The following is a 27,740-nucleotide window of genomic DNA, read 5'->3' on the forward strand; positions in this document are numbered from 1 at the left end:
TAAATATTGTTAAATTAAAGAATATCATTTCAGACGTTCTCTTTCAGGATAATAGATATCTAGAAACAATTTTACGTGGAAAGATTATACATGCTAAATTTAAGAAAATCTGTTAAATCAGGGTATACTTAAATACAGCGGAATTAGAAGACAATGAAGTTAAGCTTAACTTTAATTATAATTTCTTCACCAAGAGATACCAGTTCTTAAAAGACCCTCTAAAATGAACAACAACAAAAAATGACAGAGATTAGAGTTACTTTTTTTTTAAACTATGCCATTTCAACTTAGGAATTATTATTGACCATCTACTCTGAAAAATAGGAAAATTAGTACACTTATCTTTCTTTCCTACCCATAACTTGTTCTACATTAGTATTTTTACATCGTCAATGTTTACAGCATTTACATTCTGCTCTTTAGCCATATACATTATTTTACTTTGGCTTTATATTTAAATGGATTCAATGTGAAGGTGACATTTTAAAATGTCAGGAAGGAAATGTGAAGAAAAGATGAATTAACTAAAAATATTTGGGAACAAGATAGCCAACTGGGAAGAAACAAGTTAGCTTCCTTTATAACAATTTTTTGCATGACCTCTCAAAGGAAGCCCAGCAGAAAGAACACTGAAAGAGAGTTACTGATGACTGGTTCCATGGTATCTCTCTTCAGGGCTCTGCTTAAAAGTCATCTCCCAAGAAAGGCCTTCCCTAACTCCTCACTTAAAACATCAGGTCCTGGGGCACCCGGCTGGCTTAGTCAGGAGAATGTGCAACTTTTGATCTCAGGATCGTGAATTTGAGCCCCATGTTGGGGGCAGAGTTTACTTTAAAAAAGGATGCCAGATCCTGTCACTCTTCATCCCTGTCCCTGCTTTATTTTTCTGCAAAGAATTTACTATGAACTGATAAATATTTACTTGTGTGTTTAGTGCTTGGAACAATGTTTGGCACACTGTAGACAGTAAATATTTGTTGAGTAAATGGTAGTCTCAGGTGATTTTGTCCATCAAATCAAATTAAGACTAAATCAAGTCAAATAAAAATCAACATTTATTTCCAATAAAGTTTTCTTCAGTTACATCTTTAAATATCTTCTGCTAGATGTGCTTTGTTTTCTTCTTCGGGAATAATAGGTGGGGTATATGAGAACTCCTGTCTTCCCTATGTGTCATCTTCATTATGATCATCTTTACAATTTTTCCTCTTGCAATTAACTTTATTTCCCTACAACTTTCTGTCACTGGAAATACTCTACATGGGTTAGTTTACTACATTAGTTTGTTGTCTATGATTCTGTGTTTAAATTTTTCTCTTCCATTTCTTTTCTTACCTCTGCCCACTTGCTTTTCATACCTCTTTGGTGTCTGTGCCCAAAAATTCATTTCTGAATCCTTGTAGTACCTTTTTCTTTGAAATGCTTTTCCCGTTTGATTTTAATACCATCCCCCAAATTATCTTTCTTTCCCTTTATGGTAGTACTTTCTAATTAAAAAAAAAATCTTCACCTACTTCAAAGTAATAAAGATATTATTTTATCTTGGGTTACCTGGTGCTTTTGTTCTGGTTGTCATTTTCCCTGCAGATATGTAGAGCTGTTGCTAAGGCATACAGAGTAGAGTTCATGTTTAGAACATACGATAGCCCTATGCCAAAAGGATATTAAACAGAGTCCTTTGCCCTGTTGCTTCTGCCACCATATTCCTGTGGGCTGCTCTCTACAAGAAGAAATAACTTAATTTTCCAAGGAAAAACTAGTTGGCTTCAGACCTAGCTCTCTCTTCCAGAAAATAGAATAATATTTACAGAGTTCTCAGGAAAAGAAAATGTAAACCAAAAATGTGCAGCCTAGACAAGGTGTTCTTCAATTATAAAGGTAGCTGACAGTTTTAAGCTTTCAAATTTAGGCAATATAATCTTTCTGAGTTTTTCTTAAAACCAACCAACCAACAAAAAAGAGTTGAAAAAATATATATAGAAAGAGGTTAAATAAATCTGGATTAGTTTGTGCCAAATAAAAGACATTTACATTGTAGAAGTCTCCACATACCTCATTGATATTGATGGAGCCTACATATAAAGTTTATAATAAAATGTTACATGAAGGGATGCCCCAAAATAAGATGTTTAAATAAATGAAGTTAACATGATACTCTTGTCACCAACATGTATGATGTAATGTCATGTAGACGCATGTTTTGTATATTTATGGTACATCTTCACTGCTTGATGATTTGGCAACAACCTAACTGAAAATCCCTGAGTTGGCATGTGAACCATTGGCAGACTGTCCTGAAAGCACTGTATTGAAGTTCATGCAGATATTAGTCAATGGAACACCCTGACCAGAGCAAAGAGAAATACTTGTTGTCATAAGGCAGAAAAGAGGGTAGAGAAAAAAGAAAAGATAGAAAAGATGAGGAAAAAACTGTCCAAATGGAATATATAGCACCATCCATTGTGATAATCTTGCTATTTTTATGCCTAGCTATTATCTCTGGATAAATGACAAGGCAACACATTCTAATCCAGTTTGTTATGATAAGCTGCCACAGAAATGATTTACTATACTCTACTACAACATGACTTTAAATCCCCCTCCTCAAATATAAATTTGAAAAATTACCCGTAATAGCTCCGCTGACGTTGGCCTTTCCTGAGGTATTTTCTGCAAGCAGTAATCTACAAATCTCCGAAAGGAGTCTGTCCTGTATGTGCAAATACATCGAAAGAAAATAAAATCAGGTCTCTGGAATACACTGAGTACTTAAAATAATTCTCATTCATGGGAAAGTTTTACATTTTAAGAGATTTTTAATAAAATATATGGAATATTAGAAGTGGACAATTTTCAAGTTTATGGTATCTAAAAATTAATATTTGTTTTTTAAAAGACCTTATTTATTTCTTCATGAGAGACACAGAGAGAGAGTGGCAGAGACATAGGTAGAGGGAGAAGCAGGCTCCATGCAAGGAGCCTGATGTGGGACTTGATCCCCGGACTCTGGGATCACGCCCCGAGCCGAAGGTAGACGCTCAACTGCTGAGCCACCCAGGTGTTGCTAAAAATTAATATTTGGATAATGAATGTAGAGAGTTTCAAATTGGTCAACACCTAAACATATCTTAACATACAAGCACGGTTAAATCATAATTTATGTCAGAAAATGAAAAATACTATATTTATATATGTAATAGTTTTATATATATTTTTCTTTCCAAAGATAACAACTCTTATAAGTCTCAAGCCTATATTCTTCACTGCCAGTTGGTAACTTCTCCATCACCTACCACCATAACCAGGTAGTAAAATCTGAAGCATAAGGGAAGAGAATTTAGGAATACGGTTTCTGGATGAAAAAATGTCTTTCTCTTAAGAATTCCATTTTGTCCACTCTTCTTTAAAATTGCCCTTCTTCTATTACTCATGTGGCCCAAACAGTTATCAAAATGTCATAATTCTCTGTAAGGAATGATATGTCTTCTAAATAGATAGTGTATGTTCTGTGTCAACATATTTAAATATACATGTAATAAAAGAAATGACAACTGGAAAAATAATGACATCAGAGAAGGTACTTTATCTCTGCCAAGAAGTGATAAAAGCTGAGATGATCAATACAAGACTGTCAGGATATAAGAGAAGAGACTTATTAGGAAGATAGCAGGGTGTGTTCCCTGTAGAATTTCAGTTCCTACACACACATTAAGAACACAGTACAAATGACAGTGAGGGCAGAAATAAAAATGTGTGTGTGTGCATAGCCAGTTCACACCTATAAAGCACCACTGTCACTATAACATGCAATGAAAGAATGTATGGTTTCTAGGTCAGATATTTAAAATGTGATTTAATGAAAGTGCCTAAAACCATATGGTGATTCCCTTAAGAGATTTAAAATGAGAGCAGAGTCTTACCATTCATTAGACTGTAGCGTTGGGGAGTCATTCTGGGCAATGTGGTATAAGGCACTCATTGCATTCATGTTGAAAAGGGGTGGCTTCCGTTCCGCTGAAGGAAAAGAAACATGATTAAGTGTTCTTGAAAGAAATCAGGCAGATAGAGAAATAAGGATCTGTGATCAAAGCTTTGCTGCTAAATCATGGCTCGTTACTGTCCTCATGCCACATAATCCACTTATTTTAATCTCTAAGGTCAGCCCAGGATAGCCATTCAGAAGAAGCTGCTGGTCATCTTAATATACATTGGCAAAGCTCCTAACAGAACCATTTCAAAAGATTCAGAAAAATTATTTTTTTCCACATATCTTCAAATGGCTGGTCTTGTGTTCACACAATAAGTGTATGTGTTTTAATTTAAACCTATGTATTGTATTCATTGAAAAAAATCCATAAGGTACAGAATAGAATAAGAAAAATTATTATAGAATGGAACATCTTCAACATTACTAATATAGCAAGGAAGATTAAGTACTCAATTCAATAAACACTGTCTGAAGGCTCATTCAGGCCAAATAAATGGTACAGGTGATAGTGGAGGGGAAATGGGTGGAAGTGGAGGATAAATCATAATCAAGACTTGATCCAGCCCCTTTTTAAGGGAAACTCAGGGATGCCTGGGTGGCTTAGTGGTTGAGCGTCTACTTTACACTCAAGGCATGATCCTAGGATTGAGTCCTGCATCTGGCTCCCAGGGGGGAGCCTGCTTCTCCCTCTGCCTATGTCTCTGTGTGTCTCTCACAAATAAATAAAATCTTTAAGGAGAAACTCAGTGAAATTAGGTACTTTTTAATAGATTTATTCCATCTCAGCCCATCATTGTCTCTTTTTTTGGAAATTCTATAGCTCTATTTTAGTATACTGTTTATTTGGCATGTGCTCTCCTACTGCACTTACATAAACATACAAATCTTTTCTCTCAAAAGAAATCATTAGCTCTATGAGTAAGACTTACAACCTTAATACTCTTATGCTTTTATTCCTCAAGCAATATATAATATTATTCACATATTAAGTGCTCAATTTGTTGACCAAAGGAAAGAAACAGGTTTTAGTTCTGAATACAGTTAATTTTATATTATTTACTAGTTAGTATGCCTTAGAAGATTAATCACTATCTCATTCTACCATGCTTATCTTAATGGATTCTTTACACACTTCCATCTTGTAATTTATAATTTAATTCTCAGATTTTATCAAAACATTTTGGTTTTTAAGCACTTTTAAAATGGTAAAATGGGCTTATTCTATGCAATTCTAAGAAATAAGAACTAAGAGCAGAAGTAACACAAAACACATTTTCATTCACAGAAGGATGAACTTGTGAAAAGCCAGGGTGAGAAAACAAAAGAACCCCCCCCCCCAAAAAAAAAACACTTGGAATGAATAATTTTAAAAGTAGTGAACTTTAAGGCACTGGCAGTATCCCAGCAGAAGACAACAATGGTTATTTTTCCATGATACTTTGGAGGGGCCTCTTATAGTCCTGACTAAACGTTCCCTGATACTTTTAAAACACATAGTCTACCATTCTACAAATATTTTTTATTAGCCTCTCAACAGGATACTATAAACTCATGTAATAGTTACCACTATTATAGGGGCATGGACTGTCCACAAGTAGAAATTTGAAAGTTGTAGTGTAGACAAATGGATTTATATCTATTTCAAATGTAGAAGAGTTCAAGTTTAGGTTCAAGTTTATTTTTCATGAGGTACACTCTGGAGAGTTTCTAGAGCTTGGCCTTCTGACATGTGGAACTAGGAACTCATGTCACCATCAACAATTTCCCATTATTAGGACCAAGTCCAGATCCTTACACATAGCCTATTTGCCTTTATTAACATGATCCTGGTGACCTCTAGCATTTCATTCTGAGAAGCAATGCTTCCCCTGTCTTCTCAAATCATCTTTTGCTTCACCGAGAGAACCAGCTTCAGAGCCTTTCACATATACTGCTTCTTCTGTCTGGACATGCCTCTCACTCTGATTCCCTAAACTTTATCTGGTTAATTCTTGCAAACCTTTCAGGTTTCACCTTAAATATAATTGCATTTTTGCATTCATTTCATAAATATTTATTCAAGGCTTATTATACACTTACTAGGTCCTATTAGATTTTTGTCACTGCATGGGATCCCGGGGTGGCCCAGCAGTTCAGCGCCTGCCTTCAGCCCAGGGCGTGATCCTGGGGACCCGGGATGGAGTCCCACATCGGGCTCCCTGCATGGAGCCTGCTTCTCCCTCTGCCTGTGTCTCTGCCTCTCTCTGTGTCTTTCATGAATGAATGAATGAATGAATGAATAAATAAATAAATAAATAAATAAAATCTTAAAAAAAAAGATTTTGTGACTGCAAATTATGTTTTCCCTTTCCACTATCTATTGCAACCATAATTATTTGTGTAATTCTTTACATTATGTGTGTCTAATGTGTGTCCTCTTTGCTAAACTTCATGAGGGCAAAGACAGTGTCTATTATGTTCATCTTTGCATTCCCACTGCTAAGCATAGCACCTGGTATATATTTTTGGTGGTCCAAAAATAACTATAAAATAAATAAATTAAGGTAAGGCAAATTAAAGGAAAGAAGAAACTTTGTCAACAAAGAATCTTGTGCAGCAAGAAGTCACAAAAATGACTAAGGAGGGACTAAGTCTTGGGGCTTACATCAGATGCTATGTGACGGCTTCATTCCTTGCCAGAAGGACAGGAACCCTCACTGGCAAAAGGTAAAAAATTCAAACTGCTCAGAAGAACACTGAATTGCCTGAGAGAAACAGCCAGGAAGGAGGACTAAAGGAAGAAGAAAAACAAATTTGGTATGAGGATGAAGGAAAAAAAGGCAACAACAAAACTCAATTCAGTAGTGACAAGAAAGGCAATAGCTCAGATTTGAAACAGGAATGGTGAGGTTGTAAGTAGCCAACATTCTGCTGTGAACGAGACAAGATTACAACCAGCCACATGATGATAGAAGAGCTATAGCAGAGAAGTACACGACTAAAGGTATTCTAAACAGCTTTATGGTCTCGGCAGCATTTGCTAAATATTAGTTTCAGATGGCCTCAGCTACGTTCAAATCCTTTGCTAGATGTGCTACATAATCCTCTGAGTCATGGGGACAGGACTCATTGCTAAGCCAGAACACCATAGAGCAAGGGTTGGGAAACTATGGTCTGTAGGCCAAATTTACCTAGAAACCCGTTTTTGTTAAGTTTTGTTGAATTACAGCCACATTTATTTATTAACATATTTTCTATGGCTGTTTTCATGGTCGAACAGCAGAGTTGAGTAGTTATGACAGAGAATGTATGGCCTGAAACACTTATCTGGTCCTTTACAGGAAGTTTGTCAACCCTTACTTTGGAATGTAATAGTCTGCATACAATCTTCCACAGAAGCAGCAAAATAGGAACTAGGAGCTACCTTATGATATATAATTCATAATTTCTCAAAATAAAGGAAAAGGGTGGGAGCATAAAAAAGCTGAGTTAAGTAAAAGAAAATAAAGATTTCTCTTTAAAGACAATGACCGGGATCCCTGGGTGGCGCAGCGGTTTGGCGCCTGCCTTTGGCCCAGGGCGCGATCCTGGAGACCCGGGATCGAATCCCACGTCGGGCTCCCGGTGCATGGAGCCTGCTTCTCCCTCTGCCTGTGTCTCTGCCTCTCTCTCTCTGTGACTATCACAAATAAATAAATAAAATTTAAAAAAAAAAAAATAAAGACAATGACCAAGTTTTTGTGGCAACAGATTTCTTATGAACAAATGTGGCTGAAAACCATAATAATTAGCAATAACAATAATTAGAACCATGTACTGAATTCCTACCGTAGGTTAGGCACTCACCACATGTTACATGTCATTCACGATTCTCAGACTAGCTTGACAGGATAAGTGTAATTATTATAAGCATTATTGCCCAGCTGAAGAAACGGAGGTTCAGCTAGCCTAAATAATGGAACTAAGTCACATGGTAAGTAGCTAAACTGGGATCTCAACCCATCATGTAAGAATTCAAGAAATGTGTTCTTTTCACAAGGTCTCAGTGCATCTTCAACAACCCTGTGCCATTTTATGAGAGATTGTACAGGTATTTAAAATAAAAGGGGGGAGGATGCCTGGCCGGCTCAATTGGTAGAGGGTGTGACACTTCATCTCAGGGTGGTTTGAGCCCCACACTGTGTGTGGAGATCACTAAAAAACTAAATAAACTTAAAAAAAAAAAAAAAGCAGCAGCATCAGCAGCATCAGCAGCTTTAAGAAGAGTAAATATGCCTGCCTCTCCCCAACAGCCATCACAACATTCATTTATTAACAATAAACAATGAGTGGCTAATGTGGAAGATGAAAATACCAGGCAAAAAACCTACATGACAATGTGTGTGTGTGTGTGTGTGTGTGTGTGTGTGTGTGTGAGATTTCTTTTTTTTTCCCTGGAGAATTCATTTTTGAGCACAGTAAATTCAATGCTAATGGACCATTTGTAGCTTCTTTAGTGACCTTTGCAGGTGAACTAAGTGTCTGCAGGTTAAACAAATGAACATCATATTAACTTCTTTTGAAATAATCTTGAAAAATAAAATATTTGCTGACTGGACAGTTTTAGTGTTCAAAGATTTGAGGATTCTTGCATTTAACTAGTTCTTTCAGCGGAAAATTAATTTAGCAAAAGATAATTTGTGGAACAGGCTTCACCACTTAGGAACTATAGAGATTCCTGCAGGAAAGAAGCACAGTGCCAGTAACATTATCATCTTCCTCCTTTGTGATATGACTTTAGCAATTTAAATTACAGATTAGGGAGCTTTTAAAAAAATATACAGTATTATAGAAGAAATGTCACAAGGAAAGCAACTTTCAAAGTAATTTCAACATTAAAAGTACAACAACTTAAAGTATTTCAAACATATAGAAAACTTAGAAAAATCATTGTTTAGGGTTTTATATGCAACAGTTTATTCTTTTTTCATGTAAAAAAATACCCTTCTTTTATATGTCCATTAACAAGACTAATGCTAGGGAGACAGATATAGATATAGAAAATATATAGATATATAGATATAGAAGAAAAGCTGTCAAAAAGATACTTGTATGGTCTATTGCATTAGCAATATAGTACATTTTAAAAAATTCTTGATAAGTTAAATGTCCTTGGTAACAATTTTACTTAATGAATATTAACTGAGCATCTACTACCATCTTTCTCTGATTCTAAGATGCCACTGACTATAAAATATTCCACTATTAAAATGCACTACTATTTTATGTATAACTTGGGGGGAAAATGCTACCAATGATAAAATGCTGTTGCCTGTCAAATATCTCCCAGTTTGGAAGAGATGTTAAAAGGTAAATTAACATTTTGGATAGGGGATCCCTGGGTGGCTCAGCGGTTTAGCGCCTGCCTTCGGCCCAGGGCGTGGTCCTAGAGTCCCGGGATCGAATCCCATATCAGGCTCCCTGCGTGGAGCCTGCTTCTCCCTTTGCCTGTGTCTCTACCTCTCTCTCTCTCTCTCTCTCTGTCTCTCATGAATAAATAAATAAAATCTTAAAAAATAAGTAAATAAAATAAAAATTTGGATATAATATGATATATATCAGGATTGTGTTGTTAGTGGCTAACATTTATTAAGTATACTATGTAGGGATTGTAATGATAAGCACTTTAAATCCATATTTTCATTTAATCCAGACAATCTTGGTAAACTAGGGGTTCTTATTATGCAAATTTTATAGAATTCAAATAATTTGATGAAAGTCACGCAACTAAGAAATGTCAGAGGGACGCCTGGTTGGCTCAGTGGTTGAGTGTCTGCCTTTGGTTTCAGGGCGTGATCCCAGGGTCTGGGGATCATGTCCTGCATTGGGCTCCCTGCAAGGAGCCTTCTTCTCCTTCTGTGTCTCTGCCTCTCTCTCTGTGTCTCTCATGAATAAATAAATAAAATCTTAAAAAAAAAAAAAGAGAGAGAGACAGAGAGAAATGGCAGAGCTGGTATTAGAACTCAAGTTTGACCACAGAGTTTATGTTTTCAAGTATAATTCAATAGTATCATCTATCAATTTGCAGGAATAGCCATTGTGGAGGATAAGGCAATTCAGGAGGTGGCTACTTTGTTCTTTATTTCAAAAATTTTACAAAAGGCAATCAAAGTCTGATACTGACATCATGTTTTCATACATACTTTAATTCATTTTTGTAAAAAATAAAATCAGAAATTAAGCACATAGCAGGGGATCTCTCAAGAAAGGAAGTTTTAAAAATATCTCTGGGATAAGTACCTATATTTCACCCAGTGTGAACTGCTATTTGAAACTTCAGTCATTACTACATCTACACAGTTCAAAAAGTGATATGATATCTATATGAATCATCATAAGATACATGTTGTTTGCTCTATTTAAGAAGGTTGGAAAGGGTAGAATTCATATTACATTTAGAAAGACTATGTATGGTAAGAAAAAAATTTGTTAAAACAATGGGTGGACACTAATTAGCTATAAAGTTCAACTTAGGTAGTACATCCTCTTAAATTTTCATAACAGACGAGTTGCTACGGCTTCAGTGTTACAAGTATAATTTTTGTTCTTTTTAGAATATAAATGGCAAACATAAGGAATAATCCTACATATAAATGCAATTAGCTGTTATTGAGCCTTTGCTATGTGCTAGGCATTATGTTAAATACATATGTTATCTTATTGAAGTCTGACAATATCTAGGGCATGTGTATTGTTATTTTGACCTAGGTGAGAGAACTGAGGCTCAAGCAATTTGAGAGAGTTGTCCAAACTCTCACAGTCAGGATGAACATGCTACACAACTCTGAAAGGTGTCATTCACATCCTAGACTATGTGAATACGATGTCCTGCCAGCTAAGTGTTGGTAAAGCCAAAATTCAAATCCAGGGTAACTCATTTTAAAATTTATTCTAAAAGACTCCTAACTCTGGGAAACGAACTAGGGGTGGTAGAAGGGGAGGAGGGCGGGGGGTGGGGGTGAATGGGTGATGGGCACTGAGGGGGGCACTTGATGGGATGAGCACTGGGTGTTATTCTGTATGTTGGCAAATTAAACACCAATAAAAAATAAATTAAAAAAAATAAATTGCTAACTCTATGTTAGGCAGAGGACAGTGTTTTTTTTTTTTTTTAAACCTCAGGAATGTACATTTATTTCTCATTTTTAAAAAGTTAAATTCTTTGTGGTACCTGGGTGGCTCAGCTGGTTAAGCATCTAACTCTTGGTTTTGGCTGGAGTCATGATCTTAGTGGTCATGGGATTGAGCCCCATGATGGGCTCCACGCTAGGTGCAGAGTCTACTTGAAATTCTTTGCCTTTCCCTCTTCCATTGCCCCTCCCCCTCTCAAATAAATAAATAAAATATTTGAAAAAAGTTAAATTCTTCAATATTTCATATGTAAAAATTTGCAGATGATACCTACCATTTAATCAGTATTTTGTGATATTTGTTTCAGAAGTTTTTTCTTCCCAAAGTAATAAAGTAGGTATAACTTTATTCTTCCTCCCTGCAGAGAATGTTCTATTCTGAAATTACATCTTTTACATCTCTGTTCTTATGCTTTATTAATACATATGTATGTACTAATATATATATTAACATACACTCAAATATAGAGAAGTGTTTATAAAACTTTCATAATTTAAAAGCACCTATACTTTTACAACTTTCTTTATTAAATACTCAACATTATGATTTTTTAATTTAAATTTAAATTTAATGTTAAATTAGTCAACATACAATGAAATATTGATTTCCGTAGAATTCAGTGATTTATCACTTACATACAACACCTAGTGCTCATCACAAAAAGTGCCCTCCTCAAATCCCTTCATCCATGTAGTCCATGCCCTCATCCACCCAACTCCATCAAACCTCAGTTTGTTCTGTATCATTAAGAATCTCGGGATGCCTGGGTGGCTCAGTGGTTGGGTGTGTCTGCCTTTGGCTCAGGGCGTGATCCTGAAGACCCGGGATCAAGTCCCACGTCAGGCTCCTTGCATGGAGCCTGCTTCTCCTCCCTCTGCCTGTGTCTCTGCCTCTCTTTCTGGGGTCTCTCATAAATAAATAAATAAAATCTTAAAAAAAAAAAAGTTAAGAATCTCTTATGGTTTATTTCCCTCTCTCCCTCTTTCCACCCTCCCCTTCCCATATGCTCATCTGTTTTCTTTCTTAAATACCACTTGACTGAGATATATGGTATTTGTCCTTCTCTGACTTATTTCACTTAGCATAGTACACTCTAGCTCCATCTACATCATTGTAAATGGCAAGATACCATTCTTTTGATGGCTGAGTAATATTCCATTGTATATATAGATCACTCTTCTTTGTCCATTCATTAGTCAATGGACATTTGGGCTCTCTCCATAGATTGGTTATTGTTGATAATGCTACTATAAACATCGGGGTGCACATACTCTTTCAAATCTGTACTTTTGTATCCTTTGGGTAAATACCTAGTAGTGCAATTGCTAGGTCATAGGGTAGTTTTATTTTTAACTTTTTGAGGAACCTCCATATTATTTGTCAGAGTGGCTACACCAGTTTTCATTCCCACCAACAATGCAAGAGGGTTTCTCTTTTTCCATATCCCTACTAACACCAGTTGTTTCTTGTGTTATTAATTTTAGTCATTCTGATAGGTATAAGGTGGTATCTCATTGTGGTTTTGATTTGTATTTCCCTGAGAATGAGTGATGTTGAACATCTTTGCATGTATCTGTTGGCCATCTGGATGTCTTCTTTGGAAAAGTGCTCATGTCTTCTGCCCATTTCTTAACTGATTTATTTTTGGGGTGTTGAGTCTGATAAGCTAATAAGCTTTCTAGATTTTGGATATTAACCTTTTATCTGATATGAGGTTTGCAAATACCTTCTCCCATTCCGTAGTTTTGTTGGTTGTTTCCTCACTGTGCAGAAGTTTTTCATCTTGATGAAGTACCAAGAGTTCATTTTTGCTTTTGTTTCCCTTGTCTCCAGTGATGTATCTAGTAAGAAGATGCTATAGCCAAGATCAAAGAGGTTACTTCCTGTGTTCTTCTCTACGATTTTGATGGTTTCCAGTCTCACATTTAAGTCTTTCATTCTTTTGAATTTATTTTTGTGTATGGTATAAGCAAGTGGTCTAGTTTCTTTCTTTTGTGTGTTGCTGTCCAGTTTTCCCAATACCACTTGTTGAAGAGATGGTCTTTTTTCCATTGGTAGTCTTTTCTGCTTTGGTGAAGATTAGTTGACCATATAGTTGTGAGCCCAATTCTGGATTCCCTATTCTGTCCCATTGATCTCTGTGTCTATTTTTGAGCCAGTACCATACTGTATTGATGACTACAGCTTTGTAATATAGCTTGAAATCTAGACTTGTGATGCTTCTAGTTTTTGTTCTTTCAGGATTTCTTTGGCTATTCGGGGTCTTTTGTGGTTCCATACAAATTTTAAGATTGTTTGTTCTAGCTCTGTGAAGAATGCTGGTTTTATTTTGATAGGGATTGCATTAAATGTGTAGAAAGCTTTGGTAGCACAGACATTTTAAAGATGTTTGTTCCTCAAATCCATGAGCATGGAATGCTTTTACATTTCTTTGTGTCATCTTCAGATTCTTTCATAAGTGTTCTATAGTTTTCAGAGTACAGATATTTTACTTCTTCAGTTAGGTTTATTCCTAGGTATCTTACTCTTTTTGGTGCAACTGCAAATGGGATCTATTCCTTGATTTTTTTTTCCCACTGATTCATTATTGGTGTATAGAAATGAAACAGATTTTTGCATGTTGATTTTATATCCCACAACTTTGCTGAATTCATGAATTAGTTCTAGCAAGTATTTGGTGGAGTCTTTCAGGTTTCCTACATAGATTATTATTCGTCTGCAAATAGTGAAAGTTTGACTTCTTCTTTGCTGATTTGGATGCCTTTTGTTTCTTTTTGTTGTTTGACTGCTAAGGTTAAGATTTCCAGTACTATGTTAAATAGTGCATCATATGTTAAATAGTAATGGACATCCCTGTCTTGTTCCTGAGTGTAGGGGATAGGCTGTCAGTTTTTCCCTATTGAGAAGGATATCAACTGTAGGTCTTCCATATATAGCCTTTATGACGTTGAGGTATGTTCCATCTATTCCTACTTTGTTGAAGTTTCTTAATCAAGAAAGTATGTTGTATTTTGTTAAATGCTTTTTCTTCATCAATGTTACAATTTTTGAGATTTGTCCATGATGATACATGCAGTTAACAGAGATACAGTATTCCATAATTGATTTAGTCATTCCTCCTTGGATAAGAATTTAGTTTTTTTCAATTTTTTTCTAGCTTCTACACAAGGTTGCATTCTTGTACACATTTCCAGTGTACATGCATAAATATTTATTTAAGGAATATATTTTGAAGTGAAATTTTGGGTCACTGAGACTACTCGTCATCAACTTTACTAGATATTTCCAATTTATACTCCAAAGTTGTTAGGTCAATTTACATTTCTACCTATAGTCAATGAGTTCCTGTTTCTTTAGTAGCCTCCCAAAATTTATTTATTATCCTCAGACTGAAGAACTTTTGCTGTCTGATAAATGTGAAAGGTTTCTGTTTTTATTGTTGTTTTTTAAAGTAGGCTTCAAGCCCAGCATGGAACCCAATTCAGGGCTTGAACTCATGACCCTTAGATCAAGACCTGAGCTGGGATCAAGAGTCAGATGTTTGACTGACTGAGGTACCCAGGTGCCCCAATGTGAAAAAGTTTTAACTTGCACTTCCTTTATTACTAATGAGCCTAGTATCTATGAATGTTTGATGTCCATTTAGGTTTCTTTCTCAATGAACTTGTTGATCATTCTTTTTTTTTTAATTTTATTTATTTATGATAGTCACAGAGAGAGAGAGAGAGAGAGAGGCAGAGACATAGGCAGAGGGAGAAGCAAACTCCATGCACCGGGAGCCCAACGTGGGATTCGATCCCGGATCTCCAGGATCGCGCCCTGGGCCAAAGGCAGGCGCCAAACCGCTGCGCCACCCAGGGATCCCTTGTTGATCATTCTTGACTCATTTTTCTAATGGCTGTTTGTCTTTTTATTTTTAATAAAGAAATGTGATACATACGAGGCCTTTCAAAATTCTGGGCCAATACTCTGTTGGTTAGATATGTTGCAACTACTTTCTGTTAGCCTCTGGCTCATCTTTTAATTTTTGCATTTTACATAGCTTTATATTTTAAAGTACAAAAAATTACATTTGTCAATGCTTTCAAAATATTTTTAGGAAAATTCTTCCAATATCCATAAAGGTATGTACTCCTATAGTAATAATAGTAACAATAATTACATTTATTTAGTGCCTATTATATGGCTACCATATTTTATTTCATATATATAATTATATATATGACTTCATATATCAACTATATCAACTATACTTCATATATATATAATTATATTATGCTATTATTATATATTATATATGAAGTCATATATATATAATATAATTATATATATATGAAGTATAGTTGATATAGGATTTTACATTAGTTTCAGGAGTACAACACAATGATTCAACAACTCTATACATTATGATATGCTCACTGTAAGTGTAGCTACTATCTGTCCCCATGCAATGCTATTACAATACCATTGACTATATTCCTCATGCCTCTGACTTTTATTCCTGTGACTTAGTCATTCCATAACTGAAAGCCTATAACTCCCACTCCCCTTCACTCATTTTGCCCATCCCCTACTCCGTCCCGTCTGGCAATCATCAGTTTGTTCGTTGTATTTATGGGTCTGATTCTGCCATTTGTTTATTAATTTATTTTATTTTTTAGATTCCACATATAAGTGAAATCATATAGTATTTATCTTTCTCTGTCTCACTAATTTCACGTAGAATAATACCCACTAGGTGCATCCATGTTGTCACAAATGGCAAGATTTCTTTTTTATGGCTAAGTAATATTTCTCTTTGTGTGTATGTGTGTGTGTGTGTGTGTGTGTGCGTGCGCACGCACATACCACATCTTCTCTACTCATTACTTTTGGTGGGAATGTAAACTGGTATAGCCACTGTGGAAAAGAATATAGAGGTTCCTCAAAAAATTAAAAATAGATAGACAAGACCATATGATCCAATAATTCCACTATTGGTATTTACCCGAAGAAAATGAAAACACTAATTCAAAAAGACATACACACTCCCATGTTTATTGAAGCATTATTTACAATAGCCAAGATACAGAAGCAGCCTGACTACCCATCAATAATTTTTTTATATATTATTCATCAATTTTCATAATAATAGCACCTACTTTGTAGCATTATTATCTCTTCTTTGCTGATGAGGAAACTGAGTCACAAGAGGACTTCTCCTAAAAGTTTTAAAGTTTTACTTTTCACTTGTGGGTATTTAGCCAATCTGGAATTTTATTTTTGTGCATGGCATAAGCTTGGGTCTAATTATAGTTTTTCTCATATAATTAACAAGTTGCCTATTACTTATCAAATGGGCGATCCTTCCCCCACTGATTTGTACTGTTTTCCTGTCTTACACCAAAATCTGACGTACACATGAGTCCATTTCTAGTGTGGTTTTTTAAAAAAATATTTTATTTATTTATTCATGAGAGACACAGTGAGAGGGAGGCAGAGACATAGGCAGAGGGAGAAGCAGGCTCCATGTGAGGAGCTTGATGTGGGACTCAGTCCTAGGACCCCAGGATCGTGCCCTGAGCTAAAGGTAGACACTCAACCACTCAGCCACCCAGGCGCCCCCCCCATTTCTAGGTTTTATAGTTTGTTCTATTGGATATTAGTTTTTCCCTATATCAATTGTGTATTGATTTAATTATGATGGTATGGGTTTTGGTACCATGAATTTTTGTTTTTTTTTTTACCATGAGTTTTCTGTTCAAATTCTACTTCTTCAAAATTGTCTGGAGTAGTTTTGGCCCTCTGACTTTTAAAACTACCCTGTCAAGTTCTATATGGTATTGTTGGAAGTGCATCATATGTCCTTTTTATTTTATTTTTATATATTTATTTTTTAAGATTTTATTAATGAGAGAGACACAGAGAGGGGCAGAGACATAGGCAGAAGAAGCAGGCTTCCCTCAGGAGCCTAATGTGAGACTGGATCCCAGGAATCTGGGATCACAACCTGAGCTAAAGGCAGATGCTCAACCACTGAGCCACCCCTCATATGTCCTTTGAAAAGTATGCCATTATTTCTGCTGGGTCTCCCCATCCCAATCAGTATGAATAAATTAGATTAATTTCCTTTGCAGTGAGAGAATAACACAATATTAGACTGTAAAAAAGAAATCTACCGCTTCAATATCCTTTAACAGAGGACCAAATAAATTATGGTATATCCATAATACTGGAGGAGTAAGAAGATGCCAGTAAAAAATAATGATAAAGAGGTCTAAGCTACCAATATAAAACAGATCTCTAAGATGTTGTTAAGTGAAAAATCAATGAACAGAACCACTTGTATATGTTAACGTGGGTGAGAAAAGGAATATAATACATGTATACTCATATTTGTTTATATATTTGCAAAGAAACTCTGGAAGGATATACAAGAAATTAGTAACAGTGGTGCCCTGTGTGTACTGGCAGGGGTGGGAAAGGAAATGGATAAATAGGGCCAGAGGTCTAAGAAGTTCTTTTGCTGCATGTCTTTTTAGCTTTTTGATTTATAAACCATATGAATATTACTTATTTTTAAAAATCAAATATTTAAATATTCTAACTCTCCTCCCTGAACTCAGTTTTTTAAAAAATTAGTATCTCTTCAAGTTAAAAAAAAACAAAACAAAAAAGAAGTCATGTATATCATGTGTTTCTTAGTTCAAGGAAGGGGAATTGGAAATTCACTTAGTTCAAGTGAAGCAATTGGAAATGCAATACAAAGTATACCAAGTTGTCTTTACCAGTTAAACAGGTAAACTGGTAAAGTTTACCTGTTTAGTTTTAGAAAAAAGAAAACTATAGTCTTAGAATCAAACTGAAGCTCAGAAATTCTTATAGGATAAATTTGGATACCAGAATAGAGGACATTAGCCAAAAAAACTAGATGAAGAAATTTTTTAAAACTGTTTTAGAAAATTAAATATATTTATATAAATTTTAAATAACAAATCTAGATAAAGGCAGTGTTGTGCCAAAGCCGGCTCTCAGTGGCTTTGAAAGGTCAATTGTGCATCCCTTTCTTCAACTCCATAGTAATCCTATCTCTCCACCACCTAAGAATTATTGGTTAAATCTGTCAAGATAGCCCTGGATAAAGGTAACTTTCAGATACATTAAAGTTCCAAATATACAACCAGAATCAAGAATCTGCGGTGTTTTAGACAATTTTACGTAAATACAACAACACTTGGGGAACAACTTTAAAGCAGAGGGTATCTTCTAACACAAAGTTTTCTTGAAGGTTGCTCTGTAAATGGGTCAAATACAGTTTTTACAGTCAAATCTTAGATAAGCCTGCTGTTACTTTTTCAGATTTTCCTTGTACATGTGGAAATTAAATTAATACTGGGAAGGAAGGACATAAGTTATCATTCATGATATGGAGAATGGGTATTTTTCAAATATTAATATTTACTATTATGTATTCCCACATTTGATATTTGCTCTATCTGCTCAAAAAAAGTTTTTTAAAAGATTTTATTTATTTATTCATGAGAGACACAGAAAGAGGCAAAGACGTAGGCAGAGGGAAGAGCCTGATGCGGGGAGCCTGATGCAGGACTCAATGCCAGGATCCTGGGATCATGACCTGAGACAAAGGCAGATGCTTAACCACTGAGCCACCCAGGTGTCCCTGCTCAAACTCTTTTAAACTAATGACATGAAAATGTAGCAAAGAGAAAGTAATCTTCTGATGTTATACAAAAGCATAGAAAAAAATATAATAAATTCATGCTGCCTGGCTCACATATAGCAGTGACCCATTAAATAATAGCAGGATGAATGAATTAACAATCATAGTAAGGAGTGATTCTCAAAAGTATAATAAAAACAACTCTTTTACGCACCCATTTCAATACAGGTGATTCCAAGTGACCAAATATCAACTTTCCCATCATACTGTCCTTCGTCCATAGCTAAGATCACCTCTGGAGCCATCCTGCCAAACATAATGGGCAAAACTTGAGTTGCAAATTAAAATTCATCTCATAAAGCAATTCAGTGAAATAGCTTTTTGTGCATAGTCTGAAATTTTGTCTAATAAAGATATTATTCCCTTATCCAAGTAATTTGGAGAGACACTGCAATATGATATTCAAGTATTTATATGAAACACATTATTTTCAATAAGTCCTAGTTCCATCATTATCTATCAGTTTTACCTTGAATAAATTATTTAACCTCTGTGTACATCAGTTTTTCCAACTGTAATGTGGAGAGAATTCTAGTAGATACCTCCAAGAGATTTCTAAAGGATGAATATGTATGAAACACTTAAACAAGTAACTATAGACAACATGAAAAATACTTACGGATTTTTTTTTAAAGGATTTTATTTATTCATTCATGAGAGACACAGAAAGAGAGAGAGAGGCAGAGACACAGGTAGAGGCAGAAGCAGGCTCCATGCAGGGAGCCGGATGTGGGACTTGATCTCGGGTCCACAGGACCACATCCTGGGCTGAACGTGGCGCTAAACCGCTGAGCCACCCGGGCTGCCGTACTTACGGAATTTTTAAAAACAATATAATCAGATATTTCAAAGATATTAAAAAATATTACAACGTAAAACAAACAAACAAACAAACAAACAAACAAACAAACAGACTACGGTAATTGATATTGTTTGTCCAGAATGGCTTTCCATAGGAGAGAAGGGGCCTTATCAGTTTAATATGTTTTTTTTTCCTGTTACTATGTGTGACTGCTTAGTAAATACTTTCTGATGATCGTGAACAAAAAAATTCAATATAGTAGCTGATATATATATTTTTTTGTAGGTAAGTAATTAACCAGGGATATAAGTCATTCTCCAAGGTACAATGAAATTCCAGTTTATCTATGAAAAGAAGGAAAGGCATCTTAAATAGATGGGGTGAAATTTTAAGTTAGTGACAAACTATAGTAACAGAGAACTCAACAAACATGGGAACCTGGATTTCTTTCATTGAAAGGTAATATTTATGCTTTTGACTAGTTAGAGAAGGTTAAAGAAACTGCCTTGTCTTTGCCTAGAGATCCTGCATCAAGAGAAAGTTTCAAAAGAAACTTCAAATGAAATCTAAAACCTGAGCTTGGTCAGTGAGTTGATAATCCTATTCGGTTTACACGCAGTGACATCAACCTTATTTGAACAATTTAAAGTCACTGGAAATTTTATACTGTTTCTTTTTTTTGGAGTAAGATTTTATCCTTTAATGAAATCTCATTTGAGGAACATGGTGAGACACTGTCAAAAAACAAAACAAAAGCGGTGCCATGAGCTCATCTTGTTCATGTATGCTCATTTAAAATTCTAGTTTTTAAATTCTACATACCAGTAAGGTGTGCCCACGAAGGAGTTGGCAGGAGAAGCCATTGAGGCAGATCCAAAATCAGCTAGTTTCACCTGACCTGGCTCTGTTAGAAGAATATTTCCTGCTTTAATATCCCTATAGGACAAAATAAGAGGGTTAGAAAATTACTTTTCATCTTTGATTATGGAATAGGTCAGAGCATGCAATTAATAAGACAAAAAGTTTATTAAAAAGAATCTTGTTCAGTTAGCCAGAAGGGGATTTAGTAATTACTGCATGTTATAAGGGGGCCCGGATTCCTGGGTATACTTACAGGTAGGTCAAAGTAATTACTAAAAGGTAGAGCTTTCTTTAGAGGGAGAGAATGCAATGAGAAAAAAGGCAGACATGGCAGACAGGAAACCCTATTCAGTTGCTACACTTAAAAAAGCATATTCTCAGATGCTAAATCCAGTCATCAACAGTATTCTTTATGCTGGGAAAACCGGTGCCATTTGTAATTGCCTTTTTTTTTTCCCCCAAAATTACAAAACATTTTTGGAGTCTAAACCAACTTTCAATAACTCTATATTGTCTACCTACCAATAAACCTCAACTACACACATACCTTTTCTTTCTTGCCTGTGACCCTTTCTCTCTGCTTTAATTGTAACTGCCAACTCTAAGGCATTTGAGGGCACATGTTATATAGAAGGTGTTATTTTAAAAATAACACTGTACAGTAAAAAGAAGACCCTGAAAGATCAAAACAAACAAGGATTAGGGATTAGGAAATTGCATTTCTATTGTATAGACAAAGAATCGCAAGTGGTTACTACTAAAGCTATTAGATATTGTATGCAGCAGAAAGTTTTTAAAATGATTTAAAAATACTCGTTGTTAAGGATGATAATTTAGAATGAAAAGATGTGGATGTACTCTTGATTCTCTTCCAAAAAAGCATGAGATGTAATGAATACTAGGAATCAAGATTTATAAATTGATGGGCCGTGGAAAGACAAAGAGAGAATGAGGAAAATTTAAATTGAAGATGAGAAGGTTCAAATGCTTCCAAAACAAAGTCTCCAAAAATCTTCTCTTGAAAATTCAGTTTCTTTACTCAAGATGACATTAGGTATTGTCAGAGAGAACTAAAAAAACATTCATTTCTCTAATAACAGAAAAATATCTTTTCTCTATTACCTTCAATTAGAACATTGACTTGTCATATCAAAATAATGAATCTGAGATGTGGTGTTTATTTTTAAATAGGGAGCAAATTTTAAAAGTTTTTTTTCCAACTTCTTTTATATAGCAAAGAAGATAAAGTATAATAGAGAATATAAAACATTAAATTAATGTGCAGATTTTGGTAACAAAGCCACAAAAAAATGAACCATGGAATTAAATAGGAACTGGCAAAATCACATATAAACAAGTTGGCATTTGGTAATGACATTTTGGTATCAAAAATATGTACTAAAATATTTTTTGTCAAATCCATAGACATTATGGTTAAATCCATTTTATCAACATTTATTAGATATGGTTAGGTTCATTCTATGTATTTATAAGTAAGCCAAATTCATGGCAGGAATTTTGGTCTGCCTATCTTGAGGAAGTTCTGTTTTTGTCATACCAGTAACTGGTAATGGCTATTCTATGGTGATTAAAGCAGAAGCAAAAGGGGAACCTACAATGTAATAGTTTCATTTCTTCCTAGTAAATATAAAAGTTTTTTCTTTTGTTTTTGAGTCATCTGAGATCCTTTATATCTACCTCATATTCCACTACTTCTACCCCCATTCATTAAGGTAACTATGCTAGAAGTTCTTTACTGAGAGAAGGAAAGATTAAGAACAACATTTTTATTTAAGACAAGTTAGTGGTAGGAAGTAGATTGGAGGAAGGACAGTGGAGTTGTGGTAGAGAAAATAAAAGGTAGAGGAAAACCTTGGATTAGGAGTTAAGAAATCTGATCTTCAATCTTTATTATGTAAAACCCGTGAAACTACGGGCAATTATTTAAATCTTTCAGAGTCCCAGTTTCTTCATCTGCCAAGATAAATACAATAATATCTTCCTAAATATCTATGTAGACTATAGAAATGCACAATGTTTTAAAGTGATAAAACAGCATATATTTATAGAGGATTGACTTGTTATTCGAAATAGGAAAAGGAGAAGAAACTCAGCTAGAAAATAAACATATGCAAGGAAGGCTAATTTTTTTTCTTCTTGGCATTGTATCAAAAGGCTGTTGGGCCCTTCCTCAAAATTCCCTGCAACAGCCAGCTTGGAGAACAGTTCCTGACAGAACAGAGGTGTAGAAAATCTTTGTGTACATCTGGGACAGACCAAGAGACAGGAGCTACATTCTGACAACCTTATTTCTTATATCCAGCTGCAGCAGCAGCAGGAGCAGCAATCTCTTTGCTCCCTATAAATCTACAGGCACCCTAAAAAGTGGAGCATGCACTAATTTTCAAGATTCCTTGGAGAGCCCTGTTACTAATATGTAACTGGTCTCTAATCTTACCTATGAATCAGTGCATGAGAATGCAGGTAGGCCAGCCCCTGCAAGGCACCGTGAGTAATGGCAGCAATTTCCACTTCTTGAAGTGGTTTCTTGTGAACTGAGAAAGGGAAAAAAAATTCAGAAATAGTAATCAATTGCATTCTTTTTAATATCTTATACAATTGTATCATACTGAATTACATACTCTCAAATGACAATTTGAGAATAGATTCATCATATTTCCTATAGAATTGCAATAAATAATCAGTTAACAGGAAACCCAAGTACAAAAACAAACAAATTCCTTAAAACAAAATAAAACGAAGCCTGATATTCACTGTAATGAATTGTTAATTGACTTGTCAGTTGCAAGTCAATGCCTCCACTGATTCCAATTGGCCAGGCCCAAATTTACCAGTCCTTTGTGACATTTTAAATGCCTAGAGTGTTTTAGGTTGTATTATTCTCCTCTCCACAGCGCATCTATAATTACCTCTTCTAACTACAGGTTTTCATTATTTGTGAAAGCAGCTAATAAGCAATTTCTATTCAGAGATCAAGGATGATATAAAAAAGGTTTTTTTTTAATGTAAATTTTTAACTCAATCTCTGTTTATAATAGCATTTGGAGAAGAGAACTGGGTCAGTCAAGATATTTGAAAGAGTTAAATATCAATATAATTTGATACCGTCTACCTCTCTTTCATACATACACGTGAATTTGACGTTTTTGGCTACATACATTAGATCACATTAGCCAAACATTTTTGTAAGTACTTGCCCTGGATGGGCCATGTATTCAACAACAGGAAGGCTACTAATTCACTTTCAGCCACTGTAGAGATAAAGTTTGCACAGCTCATCCACACAACCATTAGGTCTAAGTCATCATCCATTTGCTTTGCCCAAATAAATAAATAAACAAATAAACTTCATTTTAATATAGGAGTAGATAATATTCTGGTCAAGGCATAACAGAAAGGAGGGGATAGTGCTTTTATTCTTACCTTCTAACAAATCGGAGGCTGAGCCTAAGCAATATTCCATCACCAACTGTAATAGATTAAAATAATAACCAAAATAATCACAGTTAATAAGAAACTGCTAAAACCAACCAAGTAACCAAGGAACTAAGGACGCTAGGAGAGTAAGTATTCTGACCTACTTGAATCTGGATTAAATTTTGGTCATCCGACACTAATTGATTTTTATAACTTATCATATGGTTTTGCCATTTCCTCCTTGGAACTGGAATGTTCTAAGACTATAAGGGTACTGATATGAAATGGTCAAGCTGAGATTGCTACTTATTTACTAGGTTCTACACCATCTTGTTTCAAAAAGATTTAAGGTAGTTAGGTTACACTTTAAGTTAAATTTTGTACCTTGGAAAGTGGCAACCAAATACAATACTAATATAATCTATACTGGGAAAACTAAATAAAATAAACCAGTAAGTAGTAAATCCCTTATTTTCACATTTAAAACACTTCCAAACAAGAAAATATTATTTGGAACTCAATCTGAAGATGTACCTTGCTATGTAGCCTTACATTATCTTGCATCTCTGAAATGGGATATTTAAATTTTTATATTAAAATATTTCTAGAACAATCTTATTAACATACTATTGTTATTTCCTGGGTTTGCAATCTTGGGAAGCTTTTCAAAAGCAAAAAGGAGAAAATTCTTTTACTCTCATCTTAGATTTTTTTTTTTAGGTATCCCAGACTACTGATTTATAGACAAGGTCAGAACCACGAGTTCTCAGTGACCAATCTCCACACACATACACTCTACATACTATTTTCTTATTCTAAAAAACATCATTATGTTCCTTTTGAAATATAAATTTCCTAACATCATCTACACATAATCACTATTAACATATTAGCTCTTTTCATTTAAAATAATTGATGCAAAAATAGATGTTTATGTATTATGTATGTTGTATTACTGGAATAATTTAGAAGAATATGAGATAAAATTATATAATACATGATACATAATGTTATGATCATAATATTATATATTATTATACATAATAATGCATTATATAAGATTAATTTATAGTATCATATTCTTCTATATAAATCTAATAATGCCAGGTACATAATACATATTATATATCATATTATTATGTATAATAGAGACATATTTACATCTAAACTATTAAATTTGTTACGTATTTATATAGGTAACTAAATATATAACTATATATGTTAAAATTATTTCATTACCAGAATAATTTAAAACATGAGAAACATAGAAGTTTAAAGTTTTGAAATTTTATTATAGTTTTCTGCTTGACATTAAAATAAGCAGATTCAGAAACATTAATTTTATTTATTTATTAATAGAAGTATGGTTGACATACAATATTATGTTAGTTTCAGGTATACTTCATAGTGATTCAACAATTATCTGTTATGAAATGCTCACTACCCTAATTGTAGTTACCATCTGTCACTGTAGGAAGTTATTAAAATATTACTGACTATATTCCCCATGTACTTTTTTCACCTTCTTTATTTTAACTGGAAGTTTGCACTTCTTAATCTCCTTTACCTATTTCACCCATTCCCCCACCTCTCTTGTCTGGCAACTAACAGTTTGTTCTCTGTGTATATGAGTTTGTTCCTGGTTTTTTGTTTGTTCATTTGTTTTTTTAGATTCCACATATAAGTGGCATCATATAGCTTTTGTCTTTCTCTGTCCAACTTATTTCACTCAGCATAATACCTGCTAGGTCCATCCATGTTGTCACAAATGGCAAGATTTCATTCTTTCTTATGACTAAGTAATATTACGTTGTATATGTACACCACATCTTTATCCATTCATCTGTCAGTATCACTTAGGTTGCTTCCATACCTTGACTATTATAAATATGCTACAATAAACATAGGGGTACATACAGCTTTTCAAATGTGCCATTTGTTCTCTTTGAGTAAATACCAAGTAGTAGAATTACTAGATTGTATGGTATTTCTATTCTTAATTTTCTGAGGAACTTCCATACTGTTTTCCACAGTGGCTGTACCAATTTACATTCATACCAACAATGCACAAGGGTTCCTTTTCTCCATATCCTTGCCAATAATTGTTTTTTTCTTGTCTTTTTGATACTAGCCATTCTAATTGATGTGAAGTATAATTTTATTTCTTATTGTGAAATGAAAGATTCCACATTAAATCAATATTATAATAAACATTAGCTTTTTAGGCGCACTATTTTGTTTCTTCTTTATTGAGGTATAATTGACATACACTATTTCTTTGTTTAACCAATTTTGATGGAAAGATTTCCTAAAGTAAGTAAATTAATATGCACATATAACTTCCTTTAACTGAGTATATGGAATATGAACATAGAACTTTAAAACCAAATGGAGAGAATATGTTTACAGTTATGGTTATATTTTTAAAAATTATATGTTAATGTATATTTTTGTCATGGATATTTTTTCTTATTATTCCATAACATATGGACACCTGAGCTGAGGCCAGTTGTTAATAGCTCTAGTTGCTCTACCTTTTTTTTTTTTTAATATTTATTTATTTGAGAGAGAGAGAGAGAGAGAGAGAGAGAGAGAGAGACTGAGCCAGCAGGGGGAGGGAGAGAGAAACTCATGCAGATTCCATACTAAGGGTGGAGCCTGACATGGGGCTCAGTCTCACAACCCTGAGATCATGACCTGAGTCATAATCAAGAGTTAGACTTTCAACTGACTGTGCCACCCAGGCATCCCTCTATTTCTAAATTAGAAGTCTGCTTTTTAACTTCCCTGGTTTCTTCTTTCTGGTCAAATCAGTCTTGTGGCTATTTGTATGCATGTCTCTGGCAGTTTAGTTCCTATGAGCATCTTCTATTTAGCCTATCAAATCTGTTGTGGGCAGAGACCCGTTAACCAAGCTTATTAGCACTCTATGTAACCTAAGAGTAAATAAGCTTTAAATAAGAGCTCAGAGGAATTTCTGAAGACTCCAAACACGATATTTAGCACTTGATTGTGTAACATTTATCCTGCCTGCTTAAAATCCCTTTCTTGACTCCTTTAAGGTGGCTGACTCTCCTCAGGAGAACTGACTGCCGGATAATGAGATACTCCTCTGATTAATTACTTTGGCTCAGAACAGAAGTGATGGCTCTAGATATCTTAAAAGATGCTTGAAAAGAAATGTTTAAGTATATTGTTTGGTTGTCTATCTGGGAACAAAAATTATATTCCCTAACTGGAGATCATGTATAGGAAAGCACTTATACTGGTAATTCTCAATAAATGAATTTCAATAAATGATAGATTGGACTTTAAACTGGAATTTAAGATTTGATACAGCACAAAGTATAGCATTTTCATGTACTAAATAGTGCCTAAGGTGCTAACCTAAAAAATACAATCATGTGAAAACATACTAAAAAAAGATAGAGTGAAACAAAAGACTTTTTGGGGAGTGGGGGAGGAGGCAGAAGGAGAGGTAGAGAGAGAATCCCAAGCAGGCTCCACAGCCAGTGCAGAGCATAATGCAGGGCTTGATCTCATGACCTGAGCTGAAATCAAGAGTCAGATGCTTACCTGACTGAGCCACCCAGGCACCCAAGACTGTCATTTTAATCATATGCTAGGCCCTTCTGATAAAACTTGGACCATGACAGTAATACTAAACATAATTCTAAATTTGGGGGGAATTGGAATGAGGAATGAGAAATGGCAATGATGAAAATTCTAGGATGAGAATAAAAGACTCTGCCTTTTACTTCTGCAAATAAATCATTATAAAA

The 27,740-nt window shown here is 34.7% G+C and overlaps 1 protein-coding gene across 4 annotated transcripts in view; it reads right to left on the reverse strand.

Moving 5' to 3' along the window:
- Window positions 1-27,740, reverse strand: part of TAOK3 (TAO kinase 3) — a 178,987-nt gene that overhangs the window by 52,003 nt on the left and 99,244 nt on the right. For 3 of the 4 annotated variants that reach the window (XM_072802720.1, XM_072802721.1, XM_072802722.1), the window contains exons 6-11: window positions 23,965-24,010; window positions 22,979-23,075; window positions 20,482-20,595; window positions 19,012-19,103; window positions 3,921-4,014; window positions 2,629-2,710 (exon numbers count right to left, since the gene is read on the reverse strand). In XM_072802720.1, the coding sequence (XP_072658821.1) occupies window positions 2,629-2,710; window positions 3,921-4,014; window positions 19,012-19,103; window positions 20,482-20,595; window positions 22,979-23,075; window positions 23,965-24,010 (525 nt within the window). Of the gene's footprint in view, window positions 1-2,628; window positions 2,711-3,920; window positions 4,015-19,011; window positions 19,104-20,481; window positions 20,596-21,067; window positions 21,091-22,978; window positions 23,076-23,964; window positions 24,011-27,740 lie in introns of those variants that run through there. The other variant, XM_072802724.1, reaches the window with a different exon arrangement.

This window comes from Canis lupus, chromosome 27 (genome assembly GCF_048164855.1).
Source record: "Canis lupus baileyi chromosome 27, mCanLup2.hap1, whole genome shotgun sequence".
Lineage (NCBI taxonomy): Eukaryota > Metazoa > Chordata > Mammalia > Carnivora > Canidae > Canis > Canis lupus.